This window comes from Lissotriton vulgaris, chromosome 7 (genome assembly GCF_964263255.1).
Source record: "Lissotriton vulgaris chromosome 7, aLisVul1.2, whole genome shotgun sequence".
Taxonomy (NCBI): domain Eukaryota; kingdom Metazoa; phylum Chordata; class Amphibia; order Caudata; family Salamandridae; genus Lissotriton; species Lissotriton vulgaris.
In genome coordinates this window covers 898,345,412-898,370,773 of record NC_141695.1, presented here as the reverse complement: position 1 = coordinate 898,370,773, position 25,362 = coordinate 898,345,412, and the positions used below count along the sequence as shown (strand labels likewise).

The window sequence follows — 25,362 nt, the reverse complement described above, 5'->3', positions numbered from 1 at the left end:
TGAATTAGGCAGGCCACTCTTACCCAGTCCAAAGATCAGGGCTTGATCCATCACCATTTTTTAGCTCACTGCACCATCCCAGCTCAGAACCTGGCTACATGCAAATTAGTCTGTCCCTGGCCCAGTGCATCATGGGAACAGGGCAGACCAGACTACCAAGCCAATTCTTCACTGGAAAGGAGACAATCTTCCGGGGACCGGTTTCTGGCATTTCAGCCGTAGTCGGCCCGGCTTGCTTGAATCCTGGTGGTGCAGTGAGCTAGGGACTCATGTCTGAGTATACCCTGCCACACCTATAGTGGCCAAAAACGATTCAGAAAAGGGGGTGGTAATGCCAGAAACCGGTCCCCTGAAGCTTGTTTCCTTTCCAGTAAAAGAATTGGCTTGGTAGTTTGGTCTGCCCTGTTCCCATGATGCATTGGGCCAGGGACAGACTAGTTTGCATGTAGCCAGGTTCTGAGCTGGGATGGTGCAGTGAGCTAAAAAACGGTGATGGATCAAGCCCTGATCTTTGGACTGGGTAAGAGTGGTCTGCTTAATTCAGACACTCTGTTCATCACCACCCCCTTTTCTGAATAGTATTCTTGGCAGACACTAACCATGAACAGACATCCATGGTCCAGTTACAGTTAGCTGATCTTCACAGCAAACTGTGGCAGTGATGAACACTGCTTGCCCAACCCCTGCCTGCGCTCTATGCTGCAACAGTCTTTGATGTGCCTTCAGTGGCCCTTTCTCACTTATCTACCATAGCTCCCAATCTGGTATGTGCTGCCTGAGTATACTCTACTGCCCCACCCTATAATATCTCCCTTTGTTGCTCATACACCCCGCTGCCCTATACCTCAATCTGCCTCCTGTGGCCCTCGCATTCTCCATTGCCTCATGCACCCATTTGCTGCATTTGCCCCTGCATTCTTTTGTACTATACTATAGCATTATAGCCCGCTGTAGCGGGCTATACAAGCTATTAAAGGGCCACTCCAGCGTTAAAGGCCTGAGCCAAAGGCAAGGGATTTTAATAAGGGAGCTGGACTTTATTCGTCGGTATAGCCCAGCTAAGAAGGGCTATAAAGCTGTTGGAATATTCTGCCACTAGAGGGCAGAATGTGCTAACAAATTAGACAAAGGCTTCAGGGAGCGCGAGGGGATTGAAATCCCCTCAGGCTCCCTGAAGCCTTTGTTCACAGCCAGAGCTGTGAACAAAGAAGAATTGGAATGTTGGAGCTCCGGGCTTATACCAGCCATTATAAGCCCTGAGCACTCAATTGTTTTCAATGGAACTACCAACATTCCAATGTTCTAAAAAAAAGCCTTTTAGCCCGCCGTAGCGGGCTATACGGCTATTAAAGGCCCGCTCCAGTGTTCGGCTCGGGCCTTTAACAAGGGGGGGGGGGGGACGACTTTACTAGCCGGTATAGCCCGCTACAAAGGGTTATAAGGCTATTAGAGCATTCTGCCACTAGATGGTAGAATGTTCTAACAAATTAAACAAAGGCCTGTCGGAGCCCGAGGGGATTGAAATCCCTTTGAGCTCCAAGAGGCCTTTGTTTAAACAACATTGGAATGTTGCTTTGCGGGCCTTTACCCGCCATAGAAGCATGGAGCACTCCATTGTCCGCAATTGGGTGCTCCGCATTTCAATGTTCTAATAAACTCTAATTCACCAGTTCTATTATCATTTCAGTATCTATGTGACAAAGCTACAAAGCCTAAGTCACTGATTCAGACCAGGCTCTGCAAGGGATCCAAACCAATATTTCCCTTATTTAAGTTTATGAAACCCACATTATAGAAAATGTGACACCTAGAGGTACTGCAGTGATATCTTAATTTATAAAGCTTTTTTTATTGAAAAAACATTAGGTTGACTCTATTGCTTCTTGACTTTATCACAACATGTCTCCAGGTCAGGACTTTCACTCAACAAACTAATACATTAGAATAGTTAAAGCCAGGGTTCATGTCAATGAAGCCAACTAGACAACAAGTATGGGGTTACAAGGAAAGCTCAACATGGGAAATGCAGTGCTCTAGTGACATGGAGCCGTACTAACTATATCTACAACATAAATAACATCTTGAAGTGAGTATGCCTCAATTTTTTGCAACACTTGCAACTCATCCCCATCATTAAAAGCTTATGATCCCCTTCCAGTCTAGTCCATGACGGAGTGAATCAGACACTCAACCAGCAATTCCCAGTGCCGTGGGCCTTAAACTTCTCTTCAGATAGCAGCACCATACTCAGACTGAGTAGTTGCATGTTGCTCTCCCTGTGACTTCCCTCCTGCTTAGTACCCTGATTCCACAATGGAGCTCACGCCATGGTGGCCATTTAGGTTCCAGGCTATTTCACTACAATAAACTCCCAGACTTACTTCTTACTCTTGCTGTCCGTGTGTTTCCCTCGGTGAAGATGCCATTTGCCTGGACCTTGTCCTATTTTTGGTTATTACCATTTTCCTGTAGTGGTATACCTTGTCTTTGAGCCTTACTTTCCAGGAACCTTTTTGCTTAGTCCCAGAAGAAATTTTCTTAGCCTCCATGACTCTTTCCTTTTTTAAATTTAGTTCTTAAGCGACTTTCGCCATCCTCTCATTATTTCATGGGGGGTGCCCTCCCCCCTCCATCTTTGCTCCCAACCCACCGCTTATTTTTTTTGATTCCCTGCCTGCTTTATTTGCGCTGTTGTATTCTGTGGTGAAGTGCATGTGAGGAATCATGTGGCAGGTAACAGGGACAATAACAAAAGTCTTACCAGTAACATGGATGATGAAGACATTGGACTTGAAGACCTTCTTGTTGATGGTTGTTTGGCAATTAATAAAAATGTAGTTCTGTACCAGTTCGGTTGGAACCAGCATTCCCTTCTTGTTGTCCCACGTCACGGTCTTCCCATCTGGGGCTAAGACAGAGTAACCCTAGAATGAATGGAGGAATTAATGTTATCTCTTTTGTGGTTATTGCATGGAAAAATGTTCCAAAGTGCTAGCTTTAAGTACCTTTGCAGTCGAAATGCTTAAAAATGTAACCTAAAAGATAGGCGATGGTGAGGCAATAATGATGAGAAATGTTATGTTTAAAACTTAAAATTGCATGCAAAGTGGCCTACAGGGAAAATCTTTAGGTTTACCGCCGGGTGGGTATCCCTGCTAGAAATGTAGGACTGGCACTGTATTACTCACGTCAGATATGTGCTTGACTCACTCTACTAGAGTCCTATCTATCTATCTTCTGAATTGAACAACATGTCTTCAATTGTTCCAATTCCTCACTAGTGGAGTAGGGATGTTCACACATGTCCGTACCGTGTGCAGTGTCACGTTGAGATCTGGGATGGACACAAGGCATGGAATCCGGGTACTGTCCTTCCTATTGACCAACAGCGTCTCTGGACTATTGGTCTCTGGACTATTGATGAATGGCTGCTCCCAATCTAGAAGAGAAGACAACCAATCCAGAAAGATACACAGAGCAAACAAATGTTAAAACTCATGAACACAATATTGTATACTTTAATTCTACTCTCATTCTCACCCAAATATTTGCTCATTTCTTCCCTCTTGTGATCATGCTCAGTTTCTCTTGTAGGTCTACCCCACCTGGGTGGGAAGATGTTGCCACCAGTTAGTACACTTTCCTTACTTCTCCTTACTCTGTATAAGTAGTTGTGTTTGTTTTGCTGCTGGTAACGTCACACTTCCCTGTCGCAAGAGTTCCCTGGAAGAACTATTTCCTCCTCATCCCCATCTGCAGAGTTATGGTCCTCAATTACTTTCTTTGAGGCTTTAGTGTAGTGTCTAAAATCTCGCCACTGCAACCCACCTGTACCACTCACTCATGTGTTAGAAGCAGAAACGGGCACAAAATGTTGATGGCACATGACAACCAAGTTATGATCTGGCCAGTAGGCCCACCTTTTATGAGACCAGGAAGGGACGCTGCCATGTGACAGCCACATGCCATAGGCAGGTCCACGTGGACTCTGGTCAACCTTTCAGAGACAAGTTCATATTGGAAATCCTCCACATATCCTTACAAGCCAACCCAGCCCAGCTCTTACTTTTAATGCATGATTCCTTCATCTCTATTCCTTCCTTTCTGCCCTCCTTGTCTGTCCCCCTTCTGTCCTCTGATTTCTCATGTCCTACACTCCACCTCACTCACCATGCCTGGACTCTCTTACCTCGTACAAACACGTAGGTGCTGATGGATGTGGTGCCCTCGATCTTGGCAACAACATACTTGTAGTTGCACCTGTAGTACCCTGTGTCATTAGCCTGGGCCCCAGTAAGCGTAAACACCTTGCAGTAGGGTTTGGTTGGTATTCCGTCACACTCCTCTTCCCGGGCGGTCCGGTTGTTGACGCTGTTTAGTAACACTTCTGGGTCCTTCTCCTTGTAGCTCATCTGCAAGTCCTCCATGCCCCCGGGCCACAACCATACCAGAGGCCAGTGCCCCCTAGGAACAAGTGGAAAGTTGTGTTATGCATGATTAGTGTTAGCCTTACATGGCCATGAGAGGGCCATGTGGGCTGAGGAGCTGTAAAATCAAGCACAGAGGGTTTTAATTTACAAGAAAACTCTTCCACAAAGGTTATCAACTAATCCTGTTACAAGCGAGGACAGAAACCTTCTTCGAAGTAAAGCACACTACTGCTGTAACCTCGTCCCTTCCTATGCTGAAAGAAACATTTGGGAATGTAAAGTTCTCGTTTATATTCAGCCTCCACTCCCACATTTACACCCTAGATTCTCTCATCATAAGATTCCTGGTGCAGACCTTGTGCTGGCTTGGTAGTCTGGATAGCGAGTCGTCAAGAATCTATATGGAGGTATGTGAGTTATAGTAGGTTTATGGCATGTGTAAATTATAACTTTAAGTTATAACTATAAAATTAGAACTACAACATTATAATTTCTAAAGTTTGTGCAGTTTATATTGGTTTTTGTATAGAAATAATAAATTAAGTTTTCCAAACTATAACTAAACTTTAACCTTTGGTACATATATATATATTTTTTACCTACTGGCAATCACCAGTAGGTAGTTATAGTTAGGACCTAGTTTTGATAGGAAAAGTGTTTTTTGTTTTGCTAATAACTTTGGTGCCATTTGATGAAGCTTCACAAACTTTTCCAAACTAGTTTGCCAGTCAATTCTGCTGCTGTCTGCAAAGTTTCAGGGTGATCCATCAAGCAGGGGCCAAGGAAAAGGTAGGGTCTCAAAACACATGTTCCCCATGCAATTTCCCTTAGAGATTTTAGACACAGGTAGAGCCTGTACCTCTGAACGGAATTACATCAAATCTGGCAGAAACCTAGATCTTGATCCAGAAACAGTGCTTTTTTGTAATTTGGTATAAATCTGTTCTCTAGGTTTGAAGTTATTAAAGGGAAAAAATTATCTTTATCTAGAGACGTAGCTCCACCGATCCGTGCATCCACACACCAACAGCAACGCCATGATTGGCTGGCCACAACCTGAGAGAAAAGTTGCAGCTGTCATTTTGTGTATTGAGACTCGGTACTGGGAAGGAAAAATAAAACTTTAAACTGATTGTTGCAAAGTTATCCATGTGCCCTGGGCACCCCCCATTTTTTGCTGACAGGTATTGGTGGTAAGTGACTCTGACTGTTCCTGGGCTAATCTTAACCAGGCCCAGAGCCAGTGCTATGCTGAAAAGACACTTAGAGTACAGTGAAAACACCTACATACTTGAAATGAAATGAAATTAAATGAAAATTACATTTATATAGCGCATAAACTACCCTGAGGCCTCGCTGCGCCAGTATCTGAATCAGAAGAGTACAGGGATTCGTGCTAGCAGGATGTACCAAATAGGTGGGTTTTTCAAAGCTTTCTGAATGCCAGCAAGTTATTGGTCCTTCTAAGCGAGAGGGGGAGCGAGTTCCACAGCTTTACAGCGTTGAATGTAAATGAACGGCCTCCCCAACGGGCTTTGTTTATCTTGTTCGAGGTGGCCAAGTGGAATGAACTGGAGCGCAAGGCCCTGTGGGGGAGGTAAGGGGTAATCAAAGGGTGCATTATGGCAGGACCGGTCCTCCAGATTGCTTTCTGCGTAAGACACATAGCTTTGAACTGAATCCTTGCTGTTATTGGCAACCAGTGTAATTTCTTAAGAGCAGGTTTAGCAGATTGCCTCCGTGGGATTTGGTAGAGCAATCGGGCGGCACAATTCTGTGTGACCTGAAGTTTATTAATTGTGGCCTTTGGGGCTCCTAGATAGAGAGCATTGCCGTAATCCAGGCGAGGGAGTATCAGGGCCTGAACCATGACTCTCCTCGCCTGGAACGGAAGAAGAGGGAGGATCTTACGGAGCATCCTCATCAGACCGTAACAGGTAGATGAGGTCTTAGTGGCCTGGACCATAAAATCCAGGGAGCTATCTAGCCAGACTCCCAGGCTTTTTATCTGTGTTTTTGGGGAGGGAGGGGGTCCCATACATTCCAGCCACAAAGGGACCAGAATGTTGGGTGCGGGGTTGCCTAGTAACATAATTTCTGTTTTTTCCCCGTTGAGTCTAAGGCAGGAGAGCTCCATCCACTTGGCGACCGCCTCAAGACAGGGGCCCAGGGTGCTAGACGACCCCCCAGCCTGGTTTAATGAAACCACAAGCTGGGTGTCGTCTGCATAGGTGACAATTTTGACACCAAAAGGATGGGCCACCTCCACCAGAGGTCTCATGTAAATATTAAAAAGGGTGGGGCTCAGGGCAAAACCCTGAGGCCCCCACACATAAGTGGCTGCTTAGTGGAAACAATGTCTCCCTCAAAGACCTGGAAGAAACGCTCCTCCAGGAAGGAGGTCAGCCATGTCAGTGCCACGCCCGACACCCCCATGCCACTAAGACGATGTAGTAAAATGGCATGGTTAACCGTGTCGAACGCGGCACTGAGATCTAATAGGATGATGGCCGCCTTGCCTCCCCGGTCTAGCAGACTCCTTGTCTCCTCTATCACGGCCAACAGAGCTGTCTCAGTCCCGTGCTGGGGACGAAACTCCGTCTGAGACGTAGAAAGCAGTCAGTTTGATTCCAAATGCTCGACCAGTGAGTTGTTAATGTGTTTCTCCACCAGTTTGCTCAACCAGGGCAAAAGGGAGATAGGGCGATAGTTGGACAGATTGCTTTGGTCCAAATTGGGCTTTTTTAATAAAGCCCTGACCATAGCGCATTTCCATGATACAGGAACTATACCTGAGGCAATTAAAGTGTTAAGGACATCAAGGATTACTGGGCGATGACCTTAATTAGAGATTGAGGGGGCGCTGGGTCTCTCGGGGAACCCGAGGTGACCCTGGGAATTATTTTCTCCAAGGAAACGGGTTCCTTAGAAGTGAATTGTTCCAACATGCAGATGGTCGGGGAATCGGAGCTCACCGTTCCAGCTGTTTCTAACTCTGCACTGTTAGGGGTGAAGGAAGCATAGATAGTCTGGATTACTTTTGGGTATACCATGGGTTAGAGTACCCCTATAATTGGCATGACCTCCCCTATAAGCCCCTTGTACAAAATAGGGCAGGGGGCCAAAACTACCTTTAAGTCCCTAGTATATAATACATCATGGCAGTTTTGAGGGCATCTGCCCTTTCTGCACTTGCATGTGTGTATTGCTGAGGCCTGAAGTCAGTTTAAAAGTAGCCCTGTAGACTTTGGCGGGATCACTGAAACAATATCGAGGTCAAAAATATCGAGTTACAAAAATATCGAGGTAAAAGTATAGAATACCAAAATATCGACCTCCTATCTCCAAACAGGTAAGTACAAAAATATCGAATCAAAAATAGCGATGTAAAAAATATAGTTAGTCAAAATATTGAATTTCTTAAAATGCTTTAAATTAATTAAAAATTAATGAAATAATAAATATAATTAACTTAAACATACTTAAACTACTTAAATAACCTTAAAATGAATAAATAATTAATGTAAGTTAAAAAAAATTACAAATTAATTTGTTAATACATATACATATATATATCCAAACGGGTCCTCGCCAAGGCACTCCAAGCTACATGCAGCCGCGCTGCCTTGAAGAAAAACAGCAGGACCAAGTATTCCGTGAGTTCGTATTTATTTAGCAACAAACGGCAGCATAACGTTTCGGCCTCTCACAGGCCTTGATCACATGGTGCTATGCAGACGTAAGGCAGAATTTAAAGTGCTAGTGTTGGGAACATTAACCAACCAGAAAGGAATAAAGTGCATGGTGCAATAGACATAGTTAAAATACTATGAACTCTTGGTATTGCAAAAACAGCGCGTACAATACAATTTAAACAATGTACACAATTGATAGGTAGTCAATTACAGTGTTGGGATAAATCCCCCCGCACGTTACATTTCATAAATGTTTAGATGATCTGTAAAACACGTGTGTATATACACAGAATGAATTTTAAAATCTCCGGATCAATCCGTAATGAAATCAAACGATATAATAAACACATGAGCAGATGGATATTCAACAAACGTGTGCAACAATATTAGACATAAAGGCTTTAACAGTTCTATGCCTATATCAATACCTGGATAAATCCACTATATAGATTGCAATAAGTGCACACGTATGTTTCTGCCATCATTAAAGTGCGTGCACCGTCAAGACAGACAACCTATTCACAAAATACACTTAGCTCAGCTTGCATCAAAACTGAAAAGTCATGCTGGTTGGAAAAAAGTCCAAGTGAAGATAATAGTGATTTAAAAAAACTAAGTACCGACAGGTAAACTTAGATTATCAACAAAATCATATTGAAAAATATGATGTAATCCAATCTATCAACTGGAACAGTAGGAACACTGGATAAAACAAATGACAACATATCGGCACGTGTGTCCTTCGACAAACTGCTGGCCTAGCTGGAAACACTGTATATTAACCATTTTGTCTTATGTAAAATGGGGACACAATTAACAATGCCTAGAGGGACCAACCAATGGAGATAACGGAAAGCAAATTTATAAACAGGTGTACAAGTCTTCTGAAGCATTCAACCCATTGGGAAACTTGCTATCGAGCGTGAGAATGTAGCGTGTTTCTAATCTCCTCAACGCTGCTTCCCTGTTGCCACCCCTTCTCATAGGTGCAATTGTATCGATGGCATAGTATTTCAAGAGAGAGCTGTTACTGTTGTGTTTTTCTCTGAAATGCCTAGCAACAGGGTATGCTGGGTCATTGGACTTGATGGCCCGTAGATGTTGGAGAACCCTTTTGTGCACCTGCAACTTTGAGCTGCCCACGTAGCAAAGGCCACATGGGCATTCCAAAATGTACACGCAAAATTCACTTTTGCAAGTGATTTTTTTCTTTATCTTGCAAGGGGTGTCCGAGAAAGGGATGTGATACTCAGTCTTGTTAACTCCCTGGATGCAGGCTTTGCAAGACGCACATTTTCTAAAACCCTTGCTACCAGCCAACCAATCCTGCTTGTTGATTGATTCAGGGCTCGAATTTACTAGTGCATCCTGTAAGGAAAAGGCTTTCCTATAGGTAATCGCAGGTTTTGTGGGCATATGTTTACCTATAGTGGGATCGCATTTGACTAGACCCCAATGTCTGTTCACTATTTTTCTTAATGCACCATGCTGGTTATTGAAGGCCCATATGAGTCTGGTAGGCTGTTGTATTGGGGCAACGGTGGAAGTTTGTTTCCCTCTGTGTGCTAGGGCTTCAGACCGGGGTATTGCATTGGCTTTCCTAATGGCCGCCAAGATCACATTTTTGTCATACCCACGGGCCAGGAATCGTTGTTTGCACTCTTCCTGGGCTGTCTGATTTTGTGCATCAGTACTGCACGCTCTTCTGATCCTCAACATTTCCCCATAGGGGATGCTGCGGATCAGATGAGGCGGATGGTGGCTTTGTGCATGCAGCACTGTGTTGCCTGCCGTGGGCTTCCGGAACAGAGATGTTTGAATTTCTCCATCAATGATGTTGATGGCAATATCCAAAAAGGTGGCCTCAACAGAGCTGATATCAGAAGTAAAAGACAAGTTGTAGTTGTTCTTATTCAACTTGTCAATAAACTCTGTGACTTGTTCGGTGGTTCCTTTCCAGATCATACATACATCATCGATGTATCTGAACCACCGAACAATGTGATTCCTGCAAGTTTCGGAATGTTCGCCAGTGAGGACCTGCCTCTCCCAGTACCCCATATGAAGGCAGGCGTAACTGGGAGAAAAACAGGCATATATATATATAAACGTAATATTAATAAAATATTTACAATTTTTTTACCGTAGGATAGCGGAAAGTGTAAAATTTACTATAACCACTCCATTAAGTGCAACAGTAGAGAAAGCGTTGGATAGCGTAGGGGTAAAAATTACTATTCCAACTCCAGGGAGTGCAACAGTAGGGAAAGCGTTGGATAGCGTAGGGGTAAAAATTACGATTCCCACTCTAGAGAGTGCAACAGTAGGGAAAGCGTTGGATAGCGGGAGGGTTAAAATTACTATTCCCACTCCAGAGAGTGCAACAGTAGGGAAAGCGTTGGATAGCATAGGGGTAAAAATTACTATTCCCACTCCAGAGAGTGCAACAGTGTAGAAAGCGTTGGATAGCGTAGGGGTAAAAATTACTATTCCCAATCCAGAGAGTGCAACAGTAGGGAAAGCGTTGGATAGCGTAGGGGTAAAAATTACTATTCCCACTCCACAGAGTGCAACAGTAGGGAAAGCGTTGGATAGCGTAGGGGTGAAAATTACTATTCCAACTCCAAAGAGTGCAACAGTAGGGAAAGCATTGGATAGCGTAGGGGTAAAAATTACTATTCCCACTCCAGAAAGTGCAACAGTAGGGAAAGCGTTGAATAGCGGGAGGGTTAAAATTACTATTCCCACTCCAGAGAGTGCAACAGTAGGGAAAGTGTTGGATAGCGTAGGGGTAAAAATTGCTATTCCCACTCCAGTGAGTGCACGGTAGGGAAAGCGTTGGATAGCGTAGGGGTAAAAATTACTATTCCGACTCCAAAGAGTGCAACAGTAGGGAAAGCGTTGGATAGCGGGAGGGTTAAAATTACTATTCCCACTCCAGAAAGTGCAACAGTAGGGAAAACGTTGGATAGCGTAGAGGTAAAAATTACTATTCCCACTCCAGAGAGTGCAACAGTAGAGAAAGCGTTGGATAGCGTAGGGGTAAAAATTACTATTCCCACTCCAGAGAGTGCAACAGTAGGGAAAGCGTTGGATAGCGTAGGGGTAAAAATTACTATTCCCACTTCACCGAGTGCAACAGTAGGGAAAGCATTGGATAGCGTAGGGGTAAAAATTACAATTCCCACTCCAGTGAGTGCAACAGTAGAGAAAGCGTTGGATAGGGTAGGGGTAAATATTACTATTCCCACTTTAAAGAGTGCAACAGTAGGGAAAGCGTTGGATAGCGGGAGGGTTAAAATTACTATTCCCACTCCAGAGAGTGCAACAGTAGGGAAAGCATTGGATACTTAGGGGTAAAAATTACTATTCCCACTCCAAAGAGTGCAACAGTAGAGAAAGCGTTGGATAGCGTAGGGGTAAAAATGACTATTCCCACTCCAAAGAGTGCAACAGTAGGGAAAGCGTTGGATAGCGTAGGGGTAAAAATTACTATTCACAATCCAGAGAGTGCAACAGTAGAGAAAGTAAATACTTCATATATGAATAAAAATAAATGAAATATTATTAGCAAATACAAATTAATTAAAAGTAATTAACAATTTTATATAATATAATAATTAATCATTTAAAAATACAAAAAAATAATTATTAAAAATAATTACTTATTAATACAAATTATTTACCAATTAACAATTAATTAATTAACAAATAAAAATGTATTCAAAATTACAACAAAACTAAACCAATAAATAAATAACAATATTTATTTATTCACAAATAAATTACTTCCCACCCTATTCCCCTATAAAACCACAACCCGCTACAGAAAACAAATTAATAAAATTAACATAATTAACAATTAAACTATTATTTGAAATTAATTACCAATTATATTTTAATTATTTACCAATTAAAAATGTATATATATATATATATTATATCTAAATAATCCCCAAAAATAAATTTAAAAATGTGATTAATTATAATTGAATTACTTCCCACCCTATTCCCCTATAAAGTCACAAGCCGCTACAGAAAATACATTAATACAATTTACATAATTATCAATTAATCAATTAATGAAAATGAATTACCAATTATATTTTAATTAATTACCAATTAAAAATTTAAATATCAATCAATTCAAAATAAATACCAATAAATACATTTAAACATTTAAATAATTATATTTAAATTACTTCCCACCCTATTCCCCTATAAACCCACAACCCGCTACAGAAAATACATTAATACAATTTACATAATTATCAATTAATTAATTAAAATGAATGACCAATTATATTTTAATTAATTACCAATTAAAAATTTAAATATCAACTAATTCAAAATAAATACCAATAAATACATTTAAACATTTAAAAATTATATTTAAATTACTTTCCACCCTATTCCCCTATAAACCCACAACCCGCTACAGAAAATACATTAATAAAATTAACATACTTATCAATTAATCAATGAATTAAAATAATTAACAATTATATTTTAATTAATTACCAATTAATTATCAATTAACAATTAATTCTAAATAAATACCAAGAAATAAATTAACATATTTAATTAATTATAATTAAATTACTTCCCACCCTATTCCCCTATAAACCCACAACCCAGCTACAGAATTATATTACACAAAAATTAAATACCATAAAATTAATTAATTAAAATAAATTCTAAAAGAAATATACACTTTTCACACATATATTAACATAAAAAATACTTTAAAAAATTAATATTAACTTACTTGCCTCAATTTCGATATTTTTGTTGTCTATATTCTGTCCATTCTATATTTTTGTTGTCTATATTCTGTCATTCTATATTTTTGTTGTCTATATTCTGTCATTCTATAGTTTTGTAGTCTATATTCTGTCCATTCGATATTTTCTCCATTCTATATTTTTAATTCGATATTAATGTAACTCGATATTAAAAACTCGATATTTTAACTGTATACCACTTTGGTGTTTGGAGCACTTACAAATTAATAACCTACAATGTTTTGGCATATTAGGTACCCCCAGGGTCTCCCCTAGGCGTCCCAGTGGTGGGGGGTCAGGTATTTAAAACTTATAAAATAGGTTTTATATGCCTTGGGTTTAGTGAAATTGCACATTTTACTCCCCACATTGTAGTAAAGTGCTTCCCAAAATTGACTTTTGTGCTAGGAGCACTGTGGAATGAGGATCTGCAATATTTTTACATATTCAGAACCACCCACCCCCTCACACCCAAATAGACGCTCACACACACAATCACACACCCATACAGCCACTCACACACCCTTTTTACACAGCCATGCAGTCACTGATACATCCACTCAGAGAACCACTCATACACCCATTCACAGACCTACACAGGCACTCACACACCCAGAGACCCAGAAAACCTCTCATACAGCCACTCACACTCCCATTCACACATCCATAGAGACACTCACATACCCATACAGTCACTTGTACATCCACTCAGAGACCCAGAAAACTACTCACCGACCCACACAGGCACTCACACTCACTCAAAGGCATAGAAAGCCACTCACATACCCACTTAGACACCCATGCAGCCAATCACACACCCACTCAAAGTCCCAGAAACCCACTTACATACTCACTCAAACGCCCATACAGCCACTCACCCAGTCAGAGACCCAGAAACCACTCGCACACCCATTTACACACTCATACAGCCACTTACACACCCACTTACAGACCTAGATAACCACTCATACATCTACTCACAGACCCACACATGCACTCACACACCCACTCAGACACTCACATAGCCACTTACACATTCATACAGCTAGTGACACAGCCATGCACAGACACACACACAGGTACTCACCCACCCACTCATACAGCCATGTATACAGCCATACGTTATGTTATGTTATGTTATTAAAATACTTTTAGAGCGCACTATCACCGATTGGTTGCTTGGCGCTTTGATCAGTGATAACATGAACATAGAGGGGAGAGAGTTATGAAAATGCTTGTCTGAAAAGCCAGGTCTTCAAGGCTTTCCGGAAAGAGAGGAGGTCTTGACAATTCCGGGACTCCATCGGGAGAGAGTTCCACAAGCAGGGAGCGAGGGTGGCAAACCTACGACCTCCTGCACGCTTTAAGTTGAAGGTAGGCGACTGCAGGAGGTTCTGATGGCGTGAGCGTAGGTTGCGGGACGGGGTGTATTTGGAGATCAGATTGTTGATGAATAGAGGGCTTTTACAGTATAAGGACTTGAAAATTATGCAGCCAGTTTTGAAGGCACATCGTTGGGCCACCGGGAGCCAGTGTAGTTTCCTGAGGAGGGGGGTGGCTGCCTGGCGCCTGGGTTGGTTCAGAATTAACCTTGCGGCATGGTTCTGTGCCATCTGGAGTCGCTTAACTAGGTAGTTGGGAAGACCTAGATAGATGGAGTTAGCGTAATCCAGATGGGATAATACAGTAGCCATCACCACCTGGGTGAGTGCCTCGGGTGTGAGCAGGCGACGTACCTTCCGAATTTTCTTCAGTTGGAAGAAACACTTGGAGACCACTTGACCAACTTGAGTTTTTAGAGATAAGTCCCGATCCACAGTGACTCCTAGTGTTTTAGCTGACAGGGAGGGTGTTGGGGCTTGGCCTAGTTCAGAAGGCCAATAGTGCGGGCCCCAGTGCTTGCTGCTATCGCCAGTCAGGACTAGTTCCGTTTTGCCCGGATTTAATTTGAGCTGATTCTGGTCCATCCAAGTTTTGATGAACCTCATGGTGGACTGGAAGTGCCGTATGGAGTCTTCGGTGTTATCGATGGTGAATAGCAGCTGTAAATCGTCTGCGTAGTTGAAGACTCTCACCTGATTATCTCTTAAGGTCTGGATCAGAGGGAGGATGTACAGATTAAATAGGTGAGGAGACAGGGAGGAGCCCTGTGGCACTCCGCAGGTGATGGCCTGTTTGGTGCCCATTAAGTCACCTAAACGCAGAGTTTGATTACGGTCAGTCAGGAAGGATCTCAGCCAGTCGGCTGCTAGTTCCCTGACGCCGGCTTGTTCGACACGGTCGACCAAGATGTTGTGGTCGACCGTGTCAAAGGCGGCCGAGAGGTCCAAGAGCACCAGGGCTTGCGGAGAGTGTCTGTCAGCACAGTCTCGCAGGGTGTCCAGAACTGTCGTGACTACTGCTTCGGTAGAATGAGCAGGCCGGAAGCCTGCCTGATGAGGGTCGAAGCAGGAGGATCCCTCAAGGAAATTAGATAAACATTTGGCCACATGTGCCTCAAGTACTTTTGCCAAATAGGGCAGCAGTGAGATCGGCCGAAAGTTGGCCTTGCAGGCAGGGTCTGCCCCCGGTTTTTTTAGGAGCGGGATGACTAAGGCTTCTTTAAAAGCTGTGGGGACTAGGCCAAGTGTCAAGGATTTGTTCAAAATAGTAAGGGCAGGAGCAGGGTGGGTCAGGAAACACTCTTTTAGGATGTGGGGCGGGCAGCTATCTGAGGGAGCTCCAGATTTTACTCTAGATAGTAGTTCCCAAAAATGGTCCTGGGTAATGGGTGGGAACCTGCTCAAGGTGTAGTGGTTCGGCTTGATTGACATGCTAGAAGTGAGGGGGGACACTGGTCGAGGAATGCTGGCTTTGATGTCCAGTATTTTGTCGATGAAGTATACGTTAAGTGAATCACATAACGACTGGGTAGGGATGATCTTGGGTCGGACTGTATCAAGGTTTGTAAGTTCGTTAAGGATGGAAAAGATGTCTTTAGACTTATTTGTGGATTCCAAAATTTTAGAGGAAAAGTAGGATGCTTTGGCCGTCCGGATGGCCATCATGTATTCTTTCCTAGCTTCCATAAAGATTTTTTTTAAGTCAGGGTCGTACTTCCTACGCCATTGGCGTTCTAGTTGTCGTAAGGTCAATTTCCTTGCTTTTAAGTCGGTGGAGAACCACCGATTGGCGTCAACGCGTCTTGCCCGTTTGATTTTTTTAAGAGGGGCATGGGAATCCCTGGCCGTATTGAGCCAGCTGGTGAGCGACGAGACCGAGGAATTGATCTCATCATGAGTAGGTGGGATGGTGTTGGCTAGTGACTCTAAAAAAGCTGGTTTGTTGATTGAGTTCCAATTCCTGGCTGACCCACCACCGACAGGTGCGGCAGTGGTCACAGGGGAGATGCAGAGGTTAAATTGCAAAAGGGCATGATCAGACCAGATGCATGGTGATATGGTTGGGGCAGTGGTACAAGTGGTGTTAGACCACAACTGGTCGAGAATGTGGCCCTTACAGTGAGTGGCAGAGGAGACTAGTTGGGTAAGATGTAGGTTGGATAGGAGGTCCGACAGTTCTGCTGAGTGGGGGCCCTCTAGGGGGTCTTTATACCAATAGTTTAGGTCTCCAATCAAAAAGATTTTAGGGTGTTCGAGTGCTAGATTAGCAAGTTGGTCGGCCAAAATCATAGGAAATGTAGGCATTGGGGTCGGGGGTCTGTACAGTAGAACACACGCGATAGTCGAGTCAGGAGTGGTGATTTTCATCACAAGGTTGTCTGACTCCTCCAGCAGGAGGCTAGCAAGGGAGGTGACGGTCAGATTGGAACGAATAATAGCTGCTACTCCTCCCCCTTTCCCGCTGATCCGATCAGCATGGATGATGTAGTAGTTGGGTGGGAGTGCTGCAATGATGTCGGGAGCAGAGTTGGAGTTTAACCATGTCTCCGTGAGCAGGAGAATATCCGGTTTTTCTATATCTAATAGGAGAAAGATGTCCAACTGGTGTTTTACCAGGGAGCGAGTGTTTAGGTAGAAGATGGTGAGCGGTGGCGGGAGTAAGTCTCTCTGCGTGTGTTGTAGCGCCGGGGTGGTTAGATGACAGCCCTGGGACAGGATGCCATTGGAGCAGAGGCGACTAAGAGTGTCTCTTGATAGCAGGCCCTGTCATACAGCCACTTACACACCCACTCAGACCCAACAGCCACTTACATGTCTACTCATACACCCATACAGCACAACCACTGACCCACCCACTCACATACCCATACAGCCACTCACACACCACTCAGAGACCCACACAGCCTCTTACACAACCACTCATACACCCACTCACCACACACATATTTACACCCACACACAACTCACACCCACTCACACACCTATACAGCTACTCACACACCCACTAAGAGACCTGCACACCCAGTCGCACACACATACACCTACTCACAAACCCTTTTACACACCCATGCAGTCACTGATACATCCACTCAGTGACCCAGAGAACCACTCACACCCACTCACAGACCCACACAGGCACTCACTCACGCAGGAACCCACAAAACCACTAACACACCCACATACACACTCATACAGCCACTTAGACACCCATTCACTCATCCATACCTCCACTCACACACCCATACAGTCACTAATACACCCACTCAGAGACCCAGAGTACCACTCACACACCCACTCACAGATCGACATAGGCACTCTCACACCTACTTACACTCACACTTACACAAACACTCACACACCACTCACACACCCACTCAGATACCCATACAGACATGCACACACCCAGAGATCCAGAAACCACCCACACACCCATTCACACACTCATACAGCCACTCACACACCCACTTAAAGACCTAGAGAACTACTCATATGTCCAATCACAGACCCACACAGGCACTCACACACCCACATACACACTCATAAAGCTAGTAACATACCCATGCACAGACACATGCAGCCACTTACACACCTAGGAGCCTGCAGGTTGGCCGCCTTTGTGGGGTTGGCCACAGGACCTGGCCATAGGCCAGGCTTGTGGTCAACCTCCCACTGCACATGGCAAAAGGCCATGCACAGCGGTGGGTTGGCTGCATGCAGGGCGTTGGCCACAAGGACTAGCCACAAGACAGGCCTTGTGGCCAATCCCCACTGCGAAAGTCCTTTGGCTGTGGACAACATGGAGTTGGTTGCATGCGGGGTTGGGCACAGGCCAGGTCCTGCAACCAACGCTGTGCGCAGCTACGGTTGGATTAACATATGGTAATGAAATATTACTTTAAATTTAAAAAAAACTTTACTGAGAAATTCACTGACAAAACAAAGTGTACAGGGATATTATAGTTAGGAAACAGCATTAAAAGAATATCGACATTCACTGAAAAAAACAAAGGTAACAGGGATGGTGTAGTTAGGAAATAACATTAAAATAACTTTGAAATTCACTGAACAACAAAGGTTACAGGGATGCAATAATTAGAAAATAAAATTTGAAAAACCTTTGAAATGCACTAAAAACACAAAGGTTACTGTGGCGTTGTCGTTTGGTTCAGATTTGACACACATAAAAGCACAGAAATTCAGAATTTATAGTTATTATTATTCATCTCCTCACCATGCTCTACTAATTACACCACATATTACATCAGTCATGACATCTTCTCTGACATCATTGATAATGTCACTGCAACATTTGCAATAAAATTATTGATGAGAATGCTGTTCATGGCAGGGGCGAGTTATAGTTACCTTTATTCATATGGTTTTATATGTGTAAAATCTGAACCTAACTATAATGTCCCTGTAACCTCTAGTTTTTATGGGCTTTTTAAGTTTTTTAAATCCTTTCTCCCAACTATAACATCCCTGTAACCAATATATATATATCAACGAAGTAGAGGCCCATTTCTGACAAAAGGTTGGTTTATTTCAGCTTAAAGCACCATTGCATACTTCCAATCACCTAACGTTTCAGCCTCCTGGCCTTGCTCACAGGTGGAAGTCGTAACACACTGAACGCCTTGCGAAATAAACCATAAAACACCGCAAATAAACCTAAAGAATAAGATGAATTTACTACTTTAAATACAGAAGCTGGCTATGGATTGCGGTGAGATGTAATTTTTCATAGAAATCAATGGAATGCCAATAGTTCTCATTTTTAGCTAGATTACAGAACAGCTGATCAAGTGATATATATATATATATATATATACACATACATATATATATATATATATATATATATATATATATATATTGTTATTTATCTTAGAATATGATGTTCAATGGGTATTTTGAATTATTGCTATCCCTCACCTCATCATGTTGTATTTTTTTAATGTAATTTCAAGCAGACCCACTGGACACAATACTGCTGTTTGTGCAGCACCTCGTGTTTGCGATGCTCTTCATGATGTAAAAATGTTGTTTGTAAGTGCTTTGTAGCCTTAATAGTTAGGCTCATGGGGTAATAAACATGTAATACAATATACTCATGTTGATGAGGACACGCTCACACACACACCTTGTGCAGCTGGCTAATTAACCCACTACTTTATCTTACTGGTGTAGGAACGTGTGGATTAAAGATTATACATTGAAGATTATATATAATAGCAGAAAATTAACCTCCTGAAGAAACTAAAAGTTAAAGCTTAGTTTTAGTTTGGAAATTGTAACTTATTTTTTTAATACAAAACCAACTTAAACTACATAATCTTTAAAAATTCTAAAGTTATAGTTATAACTTTATAGTGATAATTTAAAGTTATAATTTACATCCACCGTAAAATTACTATAACTTGCACTCCTCCGTACACTCTTGTCAACCTGCTAGCCATACAACTATAACTCGCCCATCTATCATGCATAGTGTTCCCATACATGATGTAATTTTAGTAGTCATGAGTGTGCTTCCTAATGCTATGATTAAATAAACTACGAGTAATTTAATATGAGATAGGGTATAAACAAAACATGCGGAAGGCGCGAATTATAATTAATGTACTTTTGCTAGCGAGTTGACAAGAGAGTCTGTACGGAGGTTACCGAGTTATAGTAGTTTTACGGCGGTAGTAAAAAAATAAAAAAGTATACTTGTATGCATTGTTAGCATCCATAACCTACACCCAAAACCTGTGTCATGTAAAAGGTATTTATGAAGAGGACATAGTTCATCTACCAACCCAATTCTCCCACCGTGCAAAGCAGCCCACGTAGCAGGCTCTATATTCATTAGCTCCATGTGTAAAGTGCCATTGCCAAGTAAAGAACAGTCTAACCGTCTATCACTACGACCCGTCTGCACTGTGTGAGGGTCTGAAAGGCATAATTCGGGGCTGTCAATCTAGCCCGCGCAGCGCAGCACTGGCTTGTCAGCACCATTGGGACTACGGGCGGGGTGCGTGTTTCCAGCCAGGCTACGGCGTCTATTGTTCCCTGGCAGCCCCGACCACGCCTCCCGCTGCTAATAAACAGAACTGGGTGGATTGTGACGAGAGCGGCCCCAATGCGCCGCTGTTTGCGTTCTAATTGCATCTAAATCCAGCTAATTAAAAATGATTTTCTAAAAAGGACCAATGCGTCAAAGGGGCTTCTTCTGCGTAAAATCTGTATACAGCCCCTCCTGCTGTCCTGTTCCTTTACGCTGGTCTAGTGCCACGTTTCCTGTCGCTGCTCGGCACTAAAATCATGCGTAGCTGTGAATTTAATGCTAAACTATGACTTACGGTCGCCCCAGCCGATTGGCACAATAGAAGACGGTGGCGCAGCACACGTGACATGTTGAACATATTATGCCGTCTCTTTTATGGATGACCAATATTAATACCGTTGAACTCTGAAACTATGAGAAAGGTCTGCGGTGCTGCTCGTCATGTGCAGCAAAGCGCCCAGAATCTAGCCATCAGGGCAGCAGCAATGCGATTTGCTGTAATTCCCCACCGGCACAGCCATTGGCTTGTTGTCATTAGGCCGCAAGTGCAGCAGTTTTGAAGGCAGTCTGTCTGGCAAGAAATGAGACCCAACCTGTGAACCTGTGCAGCAAAGAGACAAGGGCAACAGAAAAATCCAGGCGGATTGTAAAGATGGCTCCAGGGCTTTAAGTTTGATGAAAAACTTGTGGAGCAGATGTCTCTATAAGAGGCGTGGCCTCAGAAGAGTAACTAGGAATCTTGCAAAGAGGCTAGTTTATATAAAGTAAGGTAAGGGCGCGGCTTAAAACATGTAATCTAAAATCCAGTACTTTCCATAGCATTCCACCCAACCAGTATTTTGGTTCCTTTCTGTGAGCTTTCTGCCACTGCATTCATCGCACACAATAGTCTTCCTAGTGTCTCACTCAATTCATTTCTTCCTTTCACACCACTTTCCTCTGCAGTCTCTGTTAAACATGTATGCCCTTTTCTCCCACATCTTTCTGAAATCTTCCATCTTCATCTCATTCCTGTTCACCATCATCCTTTCGTTCTCTTCTGCTCGTTCTTTATTGCATGCCATTCACTTCATCATCTTCCCTAAATATACAAGGTGCCCTCCCCCTTGTAAGCAGTGCATTGTCTTTTACTTTTGCCGTGTCTATATATATATATAATGTGATCAAGCGCTCTGTGAGGCGCGAAACGCGTCGTGATGACTACGGGAACACCATCTGCTAAATAATTCACCAAATTGCACAAAATTTTGAGTTCGAGTCCGTTTTTGCAGCTGTCTGGAAAGCTCTGCGCTCCATCGGATTATTCTTGGAATATATATATATATATATATATATATATATATATATATATATATATATATATATATATATATAAATAATATTTTTAACGTTGTCATTTTTATTTTCATAACATCATAATAACATCATATAACAAAAAATGATCATACCTGCTATAATTGACACATGACCAGCTTTCTGTACGGTCTGCAGAGAGGCCCAGGACTGAATGAGCATGTATTCTGAACAGCTTTCTGACCCACTGATAGGTACTGTCAAAAACTTAACTCCAGAGCTCTGAATTGTGGACTGCTATAAACTACCACCCACAACCTGAAATCACACAGATACCTAGAGGCAACTCCGTTCACAGTAAACTCCATAAAAGAGTAATATGCTACATGAAAAAATATATGGGTACACAACAACCTGGAAAAAGCAAACACTCTTAGGTATTGCAAGATTAAGTCAAACATGTGAAATGTAAAAAGCGACTACATCACTGACAAGGATTACCTTAACCGCTTCACCGCAGCGCAAATTCCGCCGCGATGCGGCAGTTTGATTAAGTGGGCGGGGCCATGTCGGGCAACGGACGTGCGCAGCACTAGGGAGGTAGTGCTCGCGATGGCCATTGGCCGACGGGCGCAACTAGGGGTTAACAGTTTTTACAGTAATTTTTCTGAAATCAATCATTATTTTTTACTGCAAAGTTCAGGACATGAATATAGATCCAGCGAGAGACCTTTTTCAATGTAAATTTTTTTTATACCTTCAGATTTATTACCCGGTATAGTCCGCCCCAACTTAAAACCCTGGTCCTCACTATGAAGCGACCGGGACTCGTTCAGGGAGAGGACTAAGAGGTGGGGTGGGAGAATGGGCATACCGTTGTCAGCAAAGCCATGAGTGGCAGGCCTGCACGACTGGGCCACTTTTTACCACTCATTTGGCTCAGACATATTGTTGAGTGGCTGGGGCAGTGGGGCCCTGGGCCAAGTACTAGTCTTTCCAAACTTGACTCTTAGGGTAGCAAGGGTGAGCAATCATAGGTTTCCAAGGAAGGTAGTGTCGTGGTATGAGCTCAAAACTCAGCTAACAGACACAATAACTTTAATACCCATCCCAGTGCTTGCATATTAGAAAAAGAAAGTACTATAGCTGAATTGTGTACTAACAGTACTACAAAATTTTGCGCTGGTCACACAGCAGTACTCTGTAGAACACTCACATCCTTGGTCACAAAGAACTTGTAGCAGGAACAAAGTCGGGTGGTTTGTGTCTAATTTTTATACGCGTTTACTTAACAAGAGATGTGGACCCGTCTCAGACTTTGAAACTAGTTTGAGGTGGTTCTCTTTCAAATGTCCATCAAGGCTGCTCTTTAGATACAATATTTGTGTGAAGTGACAACTCTCACAGTAGGTAGAACAGTGGCTGTCTCCAAACTTGAGCACCCACAACATTGGCACAGTGAAGTGTGAGGTTTTTGTGTCAGCCTCTCCGGAGGAGTGATCAGAGACAGACCAAAGGGCAGGCCTGACATTGAAACTTCTCCACCAAGAAAAACAAATACTGCAGTCCTACCGTTCACCCCTGCTACCTACCAAATGGCAACACTCAGGATGAACTAATCAGCAACCCATGGCTAACAAACTCTTCACTAACGTTCCAAACCTAACCTGTCTCCATTGTCATCAATTCAGTGTCTGGGTCACCACCTTCCAGTTACTGGAGTGCTGGTAATACACTTCCACTGTCTGTGCAACCTGTCCTCATTTCTCATCTTCTGCCATGGTAAACGAGCATTAAAAATGCATCCCACTGGTTTTAGTTCTCCGACTCATATACATACAGTCATTAATCGCTAATCAATCAATTTATGGTCATTTATTAAAAATCATATGTTTCAAATAATAAAATCATACCATAAAATCTAAAGGGCAAGTGTTACATAAAAAGGCCCTTTTTTATCAAGAAAGAGTGTGAAATTGCAGTTCGTATTGATAAAGCATCCTTGGTTCCCAACAGACGCACCACTTCATTCATGTATTTTAACTAAGCTCCGTGACATTTGAACATTTTCCCCACTCTTACACCCTTTTAACTTGACAGCAACACTGTTTTAATAAAGTGTAAGCCATTTTCGCCTTTCTAATAAAAGTATGGAACAAACATAAAATATAAGTAAGTGATTCTAACGTGTAGCTGCCTTAGTGACAACAGATAGTGCGGTGCTTGTATGCTAGCCAAGAATGTCAAATTCCAAGAGACAGATAGATACAACGTGTAAAAGAATAACTTCTAATTGATTGCTTGTTACATTGAAACTAACAGGCAGCTTGGGGAGACATTTTGGGGAAGTTACCTGCTGTGTCTGAATGTTTGTCGGATCTGTGGACCTCATAGATCTTTCAAAAAGATACATTATTTAGTTGCTTTTTGGCCACGGTGTTAACATTATTCACTGATATTGGTAGACTCCAGAGGGCATGCAATTGTGCGTGTTCATCACTGTACTGAAATAGACGGACCAGGGCACACAACTTGCTTGGCTAGTTGAGAGGACAGTCCAGAATACAGTTTTGAAAGTCTTTTCCCTGGCAATCGTCATTGTGTGACAACGGAATCAGTACAGGAGCAGGAGCTTTGATGCTTCCTGCTGCAGACTGAATTCTAGTCTGATATGTGATGGGCTAGCTGAATTAAGCAGCTGATAATGACCGGTTACTCACCGGTAATATTCATTACTCCGAGTTGTAGCCCTCCCTGTCCCAGAGCATAGCTCCTCCCACCAGAAACTCCCAAGCAACTAAAAACCCATCCCTTCCCTCCAGGCCACACCCACACCCTAAGGCATATAACCATGTGACACGCCCATCCACATCCTGTACCACCAAGCACAAGAAGCCAAACAGGGAGGGAGGGATGGGAACCTGGACTGGAGGGCTACGACTCGGAATAATGAATATTACCGGTGAGTAACAGGTCATTTCCTCCTCGTCAGCCCTCCCCGTCCCAGTCCTAACTACATGAGCAGATAACAAAGCAATAATCGGCTTCACCCAGGAGCAAAAACAGATTTAAACAGCACAAGCCGAAAGTCACACAACCTGAGCAGAACACAGCACCACGTCCCCAAACCCAGGAGACACCGTCCCACTCACCACCCAATGAATAAGGGACATAAAGAGCGAGGAGAACACCAAGCAGCTTCCAGGTAGAATATGGCCAGGGAAGCCCCCCGAAAGCAAGCCCAGCACGCAGCCACCTCCGAGTCGAGCTACCACGAATCGACCCAGGAGCCAATACACCACAAGCCCAAATGCTAGTCCCACAGCCAGCACAGCCCAAGACCGAGAGCAGCCACAGAAGACCCTGGACCATGGACAGCCAGCCCAAAGGAAAGAAAAAGGGAAACCACCCCATGAAAAGGCACAGTAGGAAGGAAGCACACCTCCAGAGCCTCCACAATGGCCAAACAGAGCAGCCACACTGAAAATCCAGAAAGAGGAGCAGGACAGAAAACAGGCAAACCAGAAACTCCAACAAGGAGCAAAGGAACAAAAGACCGGACTCAGGAGGAAAACAACTCTACAACCACCTGGACACCAAGGAGCCCACCGACTCAAAGCCCGAACCCCGAAAGGCCCACACAACCGCCCACAGAGCTCACAGGGAGGACACAGCCAGACCCAAGTCTAAACCAACCTCTAAGATTCCAAGACACGCACCGGAATC

At 43.1% G+C, this 25,362-nt stretch overlaps 1 protein-coding gene across 3 annotated transcripts in view; it reads right to left on the bottom strand.

The window, feature by feature from the left end:
* The window catches only part of FLT4 (fms related receptor tyrosine kinase 4), a 462,865-nt gene that overhangs the window by 192,319 nt on the left and 245,184 nt on the right, over positions 1 to 25,362 (bottom strand). For all 3 annotated transcript variants that reach the window (XM_086931324.1, XM_086931325.1, XM_086931323.1), the window contains exons 3-5: positions 4,190 to 4,464; positions 3,312 to 3,439; positions 2,762 to 2,924 (exon numbers count right to left, since the gene is read on the bottom strand). In XM_086931324.1, the coding sequence (XP_086787450.1) occupies positions 2,762 to 2,924; positions 3,312 to 3,439; positions 4,190 to 4,464 (566 nt within the window). The remainder of the gene's footprint in view (positions 1 to 2,761; positions 2,925 to 3,311; positions 3,440 to 4,189; positions 4,465 to 25,362) is intronic.